Genomic DNA, 12,221 nt, shown 5'->3' with positions numbered 1-12,221 from the left:
ATAATTTATTGTTAATTGATATTAAAAATATACTTACTTAACTCCCGGGAGTAATGTCTGTTGAGCAATTTCATCTGACAATTCCATATCACCTTCACCATAGCCTCGTTCAGCTGCTGACGTTTCAGCATATTTTCTTCTATAATAATCTTCAATTTCATCTTCCTTCTGAGAACTATTCAAAGAACAGTATATATGATACATCCATACTTTATAGTGAATTAAGATTTGCAAATTGATATTTATCCAACTTAAGAATTAGCTTACGTCCACATCATCTGCAGGCGGCGATGACTGTCAATGTCCCTTGATGTAGTTTCTTCATTAGGTCGTGTACGATCAATAATATCTTCAGCTCCTTCCTCCCATTCTTCTTCCTCTTCAACTTCGTCATCGACCTCTGCCTCATCAAGGATAAAGTCATACCGGGGTCTTTTCCTTTTTCTTTTATGCCCCACCTCCTCTTCTTCTTCCTCTTCATCTTCTTCATAATCATCCTAAAATAATTTAGTGAAATTGTATTTGGGATCAAAGCTGAAAAGATTTTTCAAATCTTTTAAAAAATTAATGATTTGTTTTTCATGCTATTTTATATGAATATCTATGTCTAACATTACAAAAAACATGATTTTACACACTTAAAGAAAAATGAATTTATTTCATACTTATGTGGTTTAAAACAAAAAACATTCTGCTTTTCTAGAAATATGTAGCATGGGAAACTACTAAAAATAAAAACAAGTAACAAATTATGAATAATTACATCATCATCTTCCTCCTCCTCTTCTTCATCTAAATTTTCACCTTCTGGTTCTTCTTCAGGTTCTGCTTCTGCTTCAGCAACATCGTCAGGTACTTCTTCAGCCTCATCATCTAATCCACCAGGACTATCATCATCGCTGCCTGCATCACTAGCAACTTCTTCCTGTTCTTGCTATATTGATAACAAAAAAAAAGCACGTTTTATAAATTTTAAACAACATAACATAATTCATAATACAAATACACTAACAGAAATTTAATTTACTACAATATATTTAGTATTTTTACTTCAGTCTACCAAAGCATTATAAAATGGCTAACATGAGGTAAAAAACAGTCTCTGTAACAAAATCTACTGTTCTACATTAAATTATAAATCTATATGTTTTAAATCATGCATTTCTAAAAACAGAAGTGTCTTTACATTTTGTCCTCTCACATTTTTGGGTTCTAATAATCTGATGAGGATTTTGCAGAGTCAATATTTTCTTTGAGATTTATCCACCTCATATGGAAAAACTTTAAAAATAGTTTATCTGGTAACAGTATAATTAAAAATATAAATTTCTCCTTACAGTGCTGAATTCTGAAGGTGTGAAAAAGGATAAAATACAAAAAAACTTATTTTTTATTCAGTGTTTCCTCTCTGCAGATGATAATTAATCATTATCCTGATAATTTATTTATTTGTGTTTAAAAATCCAGCAATGAGTTGTATAACTTTCCCAGCTATTATGAGATCTTATTTAGAAAGTAACTTTTTATAATTTTAGTAAAATTGTGTGTGGCGCCACCTGTAATGAGATTTTGTTATGAAAAACTTTTTATATTTTTAATTACTATAAAATGGCAAAAAGCTTAATTTTGAGGGCAGGGATGAATTTTATAAAAAAGTATAAGTGTTAATAACAAATAAAATAATCATTAAGTTTGACTCTACTGCAAATAAAAACAACTCCCTTTATCTCACCACCCTCTCGACCTTTAACCACCAAAATTTAATAGCATCAAAGCCCCTCATATACAAGGTACTATGCCAAATTTTATTTAATCTTTAACCCATTCTGAGATATTAAGTAAAATAGACACTAATTTTTTTTTACTTTTTTTTATTTTTATTTATTTATTTTTTTACTTTTTTGGATTGAGGAAGTCTCAATTTAGATTTGCAAAATCTTGAAGGGTCAAATTTGATGTGATTCCAATACTTTATGTATACATAACAACCAAGTAAGTAAAATTGTTTAAATAAATTTTTAAAAAATCACATCAAAAACAAGATATTAATGAGCAAGACTAATGATTAAACTCTAAAATGAATTTAATTACTAGTCTATAGCTAAATCAAATTTACATAAAAAGTTGCTTACCTCACTCTCATTACCTCCCTGGTCACTTTCATTCTCAGAAAACAAACTTCCTTCACTATCAGACATTTTCAAATGATCTACAATAATAAATTAGCATTCAACATGTTGCACTATTACATTTTAAACATTTCACACAAATATTTTAACAGCAGAAAGTTAAAAAAACTTTAATCAACTTCTTAAAATGAACTTTTAATAAATACTAATAATTTTTATTACTGTATTTTAAATGAACTATAATTGTCTCTTTCCACTGTAACTTTGTATGTTAAATGTAAAGTCCTGACTGTTATTAACGATATTAACTGTTTAGTAATCAGAGTATAATGATGTAAGCATTTTACATTCTGATATTCACTATATAAGTAACAAATTGTTGTATGTAATGTGCTTTTTTTTTATTTTCATAAACTAATTGGGATTTAAGATTGAATAATGTAAATCATTATTTAAAAATAAAGAGAATAAAAAGTAATGATTTACAGTTGGAAAAAGGCTGCTTGTCAATGTTTTCCCACAGAATGCCAATTTTCAGGAATGAATTACTGATTTTAAGTGGTAGATACAGTATTTTCACAACAAAGTTAAAGCTACTTTCCTTTGTCATATTACATTTTTCAGTTAAAACTCAAATGACAGATTTCTGTACAAAAATAAATCAACTTTGTTATTTCTTTTAATATACATAAAATGTGAGAATAATTTCTGTTGAGAGTAATGTAACTACAACTGCAGTTATATAAAATATTTAAAAGCATAGCATAAAAATCTAACTGTAAAAAAAAATTACATTACAATGCAATAAAAATAAATTTCTATGAATTTTTTAAAACATTTTAATTTCTTTATCTATACAGGAGTTGCAAAAAAAAATTCTTCCTGGAAATGGGTGATTGAACTTGTTGAGATAAGCAAAAAATGTGGAGTAACATATTTGCAAATTTCAATCAACTTTTTCCAGGAACTACATTATAGTTATTGCTACTTAAACTATCATTTTAAAGATAAAAATTTATTGAACTGAACAATTGTTTTAAAACAAGAAAAACATGAAATAGTTTCCACTTTATTTCTAATAAACTCCTCTTTAAAAAGACATCTCTCAGTGTTGCCATTTTAGAAAAGAAAAAATAACTGCAATGACAAGTTTTTTGAAAATGTTTTCTATCTGCCCTTCCATTTTCAGTCATGGTCAACAGTTGGCAGATATGTAGTGGTAGCCCATCCTAACATCATTTGGCAAAACTTTAACCTCAAATAATAAATGCACTAAATACTGGATATTCATAACATTTTCACAAGCTTAATTTTTTGTTGTGTAACACAATGTTGTAGAAAAATGAACATTTTCAATTGCTTTTAGCAATCATCCTCTAGTTAAACAACTTATTTGGAAACCTATCAGAATAAAATGCATTATGGAATATAATAAAATATAAAACAAACATCTGACTGGCTGTTGGAGGAAGAAGTTTAGCTTTTAAGACATTTGGCAAATTCAAATTACCAGTTTCCTATAGAATTTGGCCAAAATAGCTCAACTAAGTAATAAATGCAGTAAATATACGTTCCATCATATATTCTCTTCTGATATATGTTTCTGAATAAGTTCTTTAACTTGAGGACGATTGCTAAAAGCAATTGAAAATGATCATTTTCCTCCAACATTGTATTTCACAAGGATTTTTGGCTGTGTAAGTGTTTTAACCTTAAATACTTCAGTAAATATCATAAATTTGCAAACATGTTACTCTACATTTTTTGCTTATCTCTACAAGTTCTATCATCAATTTCCAGGAAGAACATTTTTTGCAACATCCTGTATATATGTATTATGCTACATATTAATTATAGGAATCACACTTAAAATTAGCCTGACTGAGATGAACTATTAGTGATGTAAATTTTATAGGGGATATTCAAAAGGAAAAGTGTACGAGAACAATTCCGGAAATATACGCAAACTGAAGGAAAGTATTCGCAGAAGCAATGATGTTATCAACATTAGTATTTTACATAAAAATCAATCTGAAAACTGTAATTTTTAACTTTTATCCAGATACTGTAATTACATATACTTTGTGTTGCGTTTATGCACTCACTGTAACAATAAAAATATAACTTTTTAAATCTACAAAGAGAAAATTTATTTTTAATTCTTGTACAAAAAATTTAAAATTTTTAGTGTTTTAGTCTAAAGTTTATTTTCAACTTTAATGTTTAAATAATACTTTTGTGTCTGCTTTAGTTTAAATCATAAATGGAAAATAATTTAAATTAAAAAAAAACAAAAAATTCAAGTAAATTAAAAAATAGAATAATTAATAAAGATTTAAATGAAGCGAATTTTATTTATTTTATTACATTAGTTTATATCTAACAGATGGCACATTAATGATATTTTACTCATAATTAAAATTATATTATGATCAATATATTCCATATTTTGCTAGTTTTGTTAGAAATTTGTGTATGTAGTATATGTGTTTATATATATATATATATATATAAACAATACCACACTTATTATTTTCATAATCAGTTTTCTTTCTGTTACTTAATAGAAGCTGTCATTGTCCTTAATTATTTCTACACTGAACTGAAAATGACAAGTAAATGATGCATCATTGCTTAGTAAATTTTACATTTAGAATTATTCCTTAACAAGAAACACAACTGAAAAAACATCAAACAATTGACAAAGTATGTCATTTAACAAATATATAAATGACAAATCTATTACGTGAATGTTTGATCCTGAGGATGATTACTAAGATAGCCAAAAATATTTGATAAATAAAAATTGTTGCTTGAACAGGCTAGAAATCTCTAAATTTACACTTTGCTTCAGTTTAAAAAGCTTATTAAAATATATAAATGTTCATAAACAAAAAGAGAAATTAGCTGTATAAAATCATAATTTCAAATGTAAATTTTTTATAGAGGAAAAAATGAAACTTGGCACCATAATATAATAATAAAAAGCTTACTTTTAAATAGTTTTAGCAACATTAAGCAAAGTTAAAATGTATTTGGCCTAAGATTAAAATGAAAATAACTTTTGATAATTTTTAAAACAGTGGAACCTGATTAACTCAAACTGAGATATCTCAAAGTCTTTCCACAATTATCTAGTATAGAAATTTGCATGTTAAATCAAACTGGTTAACTTGAATGCGTTGAACTGTTTAATTCAAATATTTTCATAAACACTCAAGAATAATTTCTGTTGAGAGTAATGTAACTACAACTGCAGTTATATAAAATATTTAAAAGCATAGCATAAAAATCTAACTGTAAAAAAAAATTACATTACAATGCAATAAAAATAAATTTCTATGAATTTTTTAAAACATTTTAATTTCTTTATCTATACAGGAGTTGCAAAAAAAAATTCTTCCTGGAAATGGGTGATTGAACTTGTTGAGATAAGCAAAAAATGTGGAGTAACATATTTGCAAATTTCAATCAACTTTTTCCAGGAACTACATTATAGTTATTGCTACTTAAACTATCATTTTAAAGATAAANTCTTGCTCCTTTAAGGAAGACCTTGATATATCATACTTTCTATGAGTAAGAGAGGGCACTGTTTCTTCTTCTATGTCTTCTTCAGAAGATACAGACTTTCTTGAAGGTATTTCACTTAAACGTCTCTCTCTTAATTGTTGAAGCTGTTTTGGTAGTTCCGAACTATCAGATTTTAACGAAAAACTCCGCCTTGGAAGATGAGGTAATTTTATTTGGCCTGAAGTCAAATAATAAGAAAATCTCACTTTTGTTTAATTGATATTTTATATAACATTAAACTGACTTAATACTCTACTAACCTGCACGGGACATTAATTGTTTCAATTTAGTAGCAGTTTTACTTTTTGAATAAATATTGGAAGAATCATTAGTTGCATATGTTTCACTTATAATAAAGGAAACTGTAAGTTCCAACTGGCCTCTATATTTATCATTTTTTTTATCTTTCTTACTTTGCAACATGTACCATCTATTTATCAAATAATAACTTATTGGTTAATACAACAGAAATATGATTGATTTATACAATTATCAATTTTGTATTTAATGTTTAATAGCTGTATGTACCAAAAAATAAAAACTAAATTCATAATTTAGCCTTGTATTTTATATATTTATGTTAACTCAACTTATTTCTTAAGAAAAATAAGATTTCACTCATTACAATTAACTAAAAGGTATTGTACTTTTAATATTATATGATTTTATAATTTCTCATTTCTTCTAGAGAATTTTTATTTATACTATAACTAACTCTTATTTTAACTGAAGTTTCAATATTTTTTAATTGAAAAATTTATTAATAAATAAAAAGACGGTCAATTCCAAAAAATTTGATTAAAACTTTGGTCGATCACCTTTTATTTCCGTTAAAATTTTGTAATAGTTCGCCGCCAGGAGGAGAGTAAGGACGATTTACATTTAACAGCGCATTCCTTGAGTAAATATAAGGATCCAAGACTCCCGAATGGAAGAAGGATGACTAAAGACGTCGAAAGATCACCAGTTCCAATTTTTTACAACTTTTTTTACAAGTTTTAATGCTTAAATTGGATTATTTCTGTATTTTAAAGGACTGTTTATAGGCGACCGTGTAGCCTAAAAAGAAAGGTCCGGTCGTTGAAGTTTATTTTTAAATTTTAATGGAAATAAAAGGTGATCGACCAAAGTTTTAACCAAATTTTTTGGAATTGACTGTCTTTTTATTTATTAATGGATTTTTTATATTATAGTCTGATTCAATATAAAAATTTTAACATTTGCAGAAAGAGTTTAAAAATATAACAATTGCAAAAAGTGGTATGTTTGTGATAAAAAATTAAAACAGATTAAATCTAGGCACAGAATATTGCAATTTAAATATTCTTATTAAACACTCAGGAGTGAATGGATCAACCATTCAGGAAAGAATTTCTTGGTAACTTATTTAATCATTTGGTTAAGTGTTTGAGTTCCTGGACAATACAGATATTTACACTGACTAACGAATCCATGTAATAAAACTGACAGAAATATCACATCAATAGTTTATTATGGATCATTAATAAACCAATTTCAAAAAATCTTGATTTTTAGCTGAATTTCTAACTCAAAACTTTTAACTGAAAGTCTGAAGTTTCCCCCAACCAATTTGAGTTAACCAGGTTCCATTGTACAGTAATACCCCGACTTACGCAAACCCGGAGTTACGTGATTTTCAAATCTCGTCGATTCGCCTTTTGTTTGAGCGCCACGCAACCCTTGATTACTCACTCCCCCCACACTATTGTTCAGCTTACATGTTCGGACGTGTCGCGCGGAATCCACACATAGCTACAATTTATTTTCTGTTATTTATTTCTGTGTTTGTTATATCAACGGAGACTCGAGAGACTCTACTATATCATCCAAACGAAGTAGAACTAATTCTTCTGCATCAAACAAGAAAAGAAAAACTTTATCTTTGGAATGTAAAGTTAACATTGGGTATGTTCGTAAAGTCGAACGAGTTAAGCGAGAATGAAGTTATCGTTATTCCTATTTCGTTAGACTTTTCGAACGATTCGTTTCTAACGTGTTTAACTCATTTGACTTTACGAACGTACCCATTATTAAAGACTTCGATACAAAAATGAAAATTTGTGAATTGGCAAAGAAGTTTGACTGGAATTGTCGGTCAGAACAATTATAAAAGGCAAAGAAAAAATTCTCAAAGCTGTGAAAAATGCTCAATCTTTAAATTCGAGCATCATTCGTAAACGTCACAGTACTATCGCTGAGATGGAAACAATGTTAAAATTATGGCGTAATAATCGAGTAAATGTGAAAAATTGTAAAATAATATAGGTCTAATTTGTTATACATATGTATTATCTAAGATTTTATTAAACATTTTATTCTAAATTATTGTTTTCTTTAGTCTCCGGCCCCAATTAAAAATTATTTGTATGTATTTACTTGCGAAATTATACCCCGACTTACGCGGTTACCGCTCGGTCCCACCTATCGCGTAAGTTCGGGGTATTACTGTATTTAGAAACAAATATAAAAAATAATTCAAATTTCAGCAACACAGTTAAAATTTCAGATTCAACACAATTATAAATGCCTTTTTATATCACAATACTTCAGCAATGTATTTAGAATAATGCTTCGAAATTTCTACAGGTATTCACCACGTAACAAACTGCGTGAATAATAAATTATCCATAAGATTACAATGAAGCTGAAAAATTCATAGCCAACTGTAATCTTTCTTCTCTTTAGATACTTTTATGTACATTAATATATATCATTGTGTTACACATAGCCTGTATGAATAGTAGATGATACCAAATACATTTGTTTAAGTACACTATGACATTTGTTTAATGATGTATTTTTCAGAACTTGTCTTTATAGTTAAGTGGTACTCGTACATATCTGTACTTAATTTCAATCCCATTGTGATTTGAATGGTACATTTAAAATTTTTATTAAAGGTAAAAATTAAAAAAAATTCTAAAGTAAATCAAACATACCTTTATTTAAATAACAGATATTTTGTACATACACTTCATATGTATTTTATCTTTGAAGGTGATTATATCCTTTCACTCAAGGATTTCAAATTTATTAGAAATCAATATTCATGATTGAAAATTTATTTCCAGCTTAATGTTTGAGCAATTCAATAATTATATGAAGAAGTTTCTTCCTATCTATTATTTCCTTTAAACTACCTGCAAAAAAAAAAGATAAATACTTTTTAACATATGAATTTTTAATTATTTAAATGAATTCAGCTAATTTATATTAACTATAGCTAATACAAATTAATCATTAGTAGTAGACATTCAGAGCTCTATGTAAGAAGTATTGGCTATACCATGACCAAATTTAGTATAAATACTGTCGAGTAAGAAGTTCCCAATTTTTGTGAAAAAAATTTTATATGAAAATTCTGCCACTGAACTCAAACATCAAAATTTATATTTGGGCCAGTATGTACATCAAATTTGGTTCCCAGATTTTCCCAATAGTTCTTTGTACAGAGTGCTGAACACCTCTAATTATGGACACCCTGTACATTAAAAAAAATTACTTTTAAGTTTGGATGGCCAACCTAGAAAATTCAGAAATTCTAAAAATTAAAAACTTTTAATTTGTACAATAATTAAAAGTTTATTTGTATGGATTCATTATTTAAAGAAGTAAATACAAACAAATTGATATCTTTTAAAATATCTGTGATAACTATTGAAAACTAAAATCGACAACTATGATATTAATGATGCGAAAAATAAATAAAGTAAATTGTAGTTTTAAAACTGTTTGCATATTCAAATTTCCTCTTAAACACTTGACAGAAATTTACAGATGTTTTTATTTCAATCTTCCAATTTGAATCTTTTTGGGCCTGTTGGGATGGAGGAATACTGAAAAAATGTTTAATCTGATAAAAAAATTTGACTCCTTTGGCAATTTAGCATTTGTGTTTTTCTAGGTGTATTTATGGAGTCAACTATTATACAACAGGGTTAGAAATTAAAAATATCTGCTAGTTTTCTGGCAGGCAACCAACTTTAGACTTCTGGTTGTCCTGTAATGAAACTAGTCACCCAGACTACAAGGTGTATTTTTTCTCCTTTTAATAAAATACCAGGTAATAAATACTACAACACATACAAAAAAATAATAATAAAGCTGTTTATTTTTTATGCAACACAGTCACTTATGAAGGCTACTGAAAAAGAAATCATGAACATCTTACTAATTATGTATGTGTATATATATATATATATATATGTGTGTGTGAGAGACTTTTCTTTGTCTTTTGAAAAACTTTAATTGAAACAAGAAAGATGTGGATAACAGGAACGTTTGAAGGAATACAAATTACATAAAAATATATTGTGAGTATTATAAAAAGAACAAATGTAGGACTTCTTTCTCGTCTTTCGTCTTTTCGCGCGTCTTCTTCTTCAACCGTCGTCTCGGTGTTCTCCCTCTGAAGTCGCGTCCCCTCTCTCCTCTCGTCGTCCTCCCTCTCCTCGACTCCCTCTCCCAGCCCCTTCGTCTCTCGTCAGCAGATCGCGTTTCACATTCCACAGCTCGGCCATCCTGTAGATCACTCCGTCCTCGGAGAGATTACCGAAAGACTAAAAACACCTGTACAAAACAAACATAAAACACAACACAAGAAAAAATATGGTTAGAAATGTTTTAGAAAAGTTCTTGATATCAGTCNAGGATAACTTGCCAAAAAGAAAACGCTCTCGGTTAATTAATAGTGTTTTTAGTGATGACGAAGAAAACATTGTTTAATTTATATTAATATGTATCACTTTAAAAAATTTTAATGAAGATATTTATCTTAATTATGAAAATATACTAGCATGTTTTTTAATTTTTGGAACCTAACCCTCCTTTTCGTATTAGTTCTTTGTTTCGTATAACACGGATTCGCATAACAAGACAATTTTTTGGAACGTAACTACCGTGTTATATGGGGGTTACCTGTATATATATATATATCAAAAAAGACAGATGGAACATTGTACATCAAATATACAGATGTCCTCAGACACCTCATGCTTCATTCATAACACTGACATCCCTAAATCACTTCCAAAATTCAACATTTCCATATTTTCAGCTGAAATACAATAATTAACAAACATATGGCACTATGTTCTGTTCAACTTGATTTTGGAAAAATTGCAAGATTTAATTTTTATGACAATTGCCAAGTGTCTGTATAAGTAATAAATTATACAAAGTAATTTGTTGAAAAACAATTTATGACTATTCTCTTTGAAGAGACTTAAAAACCATTTAAATTTTAATGGTTTTAAGTAATGTGTTTTTCTAACAGAATATTGAATATGTCAATGTAAATACTTTCTGCTTTGGCTATCTTCATTTGCACATAGAGGCAATCAAACAGTTATTGATAAAATTAGAAAGAAATTTTAATCAATGCCAATTGGTTGTCATAATGCATCAGGTTATTTTTCCTCTACATTAACATTAATCCAGAGTAAAATGATAACTGGCTGAGTGCTATAGTGGGTGATTATAAGGTTGAGGGCATAGGAGTTGTCCCCAGTTAGCATTGTGAGTAACTGTAAATGGTCATATCTAAGATTAAATATGTCTGGAAGCAGAGAATTGCTTCAAGGTCCAGGTAGTGTAACTGGCAATGCATTGGCCTATTTTTTGTAACAAATTACTTAAAAATTTAATTATTAACAGTAATGGAACAATAGCCCGTGCATTATGGCTATTGTTTGGCATTAATTAATATTGTCAGATTTTGAAAGGTTTATGTATGAAAGAAATTTTATAAATTATTTAATATCAGATGATGTAAGTTCATAAAACTAATGTTTAGTGAATAAATTTGACTTCAAGAGAGAAACAATTACATGTCAAATGTCAGGCAACTTCAATTAACCTTTCTCCTTTCTTTGTTTCCTTATTTTAATTAATATTTCATTGTCAAATTCAGCTGAAGTATGTAGAGTGGTTTTTTTTTCGTTTCTACTTTTTCAAGCTTCAGTTAAATTAAACAATGCTAACATCATAAGACTTTACACTGATAATTTATAATGCAGATTGATTATTAATGTAATACATTGAACAAGTTTTTAAGAACTTAAAAATTAAAAATTTTTTTTCTTTTATTAAGATAGGAAAGTTTTGCTTTTATGGGTGTATATATATATATATACACCCATAAAAGCAAAACTTTCCTATCTTAATAAAAGAAAAAAAATTTTTAATTTTTAAGTTCTTAAAAACTTGTTCAATGTATTACATTAATAATCAATCTGCATTATAAATTATCAGTGTAAAGTCTTATGATGTTAGCATTGTTTAATTTAACTGAAGNTGTATGTATATATATATAACAATGCATTTAACATTATTTAAAATAAACTGTAGGTTAAACAGAAAATGGGCAATCAACTTTTATTCCTTTTATTCAGGAATTTTTTATTTGCCGAGATGAGTTTCAGGCTCAAGCCCCTCTTCTTCCAGCTACATAATAAAACAGAGATAAATTTCTTATATCACAGTATTCCATAATATAAC

General features: G+C 27.8%; 2 protein-coding genes across 2 annotated transcripts in view; both read right to left on the bottom strand.

Moving 5' to 3' along the window:
* LOC111631912 (transcription elongation factor SPT5-like) overlaps nucleotides 1–12,221 on the bottom strand; it is a 60,916-nt gene that overhangs the window by 31,749 nt on the left and 16,946 nt on the right. The window contains exons 2-6 of the mRNA XM_023376248.1: nucleotides 8,663–8,863; nucleotides 2,133–2,209; nucleotides 764–934; nucleotides 268–497; nucleotides 38–175 (exon numbers count right to left, since the gene is read on the bottom strand). Coding sequence (XP_023232016.1) covers nucleotides 38–175; nucleotides 268–497; nucleotides 764–934; nucleotides 2,133–2,198 — 605 coding nt within the window. The 5' untranslated portion in view covers nucleotides 2,199–2,209; nucleotides 8,663–8,863. The remainder of the gene's footprint in view (nucleotides 1–37; nucleotides 176–267; nucleotides 498–763; nucleotides 935–2,132; nucleotides 2,210–8,662; nucleotides 8,864–12,221) is intronic.
* Nucleotides 5,639–6,162, bottom strand: LOC111631911. The gene is made up of 2 exons (XM_023376245.1): nucleotides 5,963–6,162; nucleotides 5,639–5,880 (listed from the first exon to the last, which is right to left on the bottom strand). The coding sequence occupies exons 1-2, from the start codon at nucleotides 6,123–6,125 to the stop codon at nucleotides 5,639–5,641; spliced, it is 405 nt and encodes a 134-aa protein (XP_023232013.1). The 5' UTR covers nucleotides 6,126–6,162.

Source organism: Centruroides sculpturatus, unplaced genomic scaffold (genome assembly GCF_000671375.1).
Source record: "Centruroides sculpturatus isolate CEXI.00-Female unplaced genomic scaffold, Cexi_2.0 scaffold718, whole genome shotgun sequence".
Taxonomy (NCBI): domain Eukaryota; kingdom Metazoa; phylum Arthropoda; class Arachnida; order Scorpiones; family Buthidae; genus Centruroides; species Centruroides sculpturatus.
The sequence above is the reverse complement of the archived record's forward strand: the minus strand, read 5'-3'. Positions and strand labels throughout refer to the sequence as shown.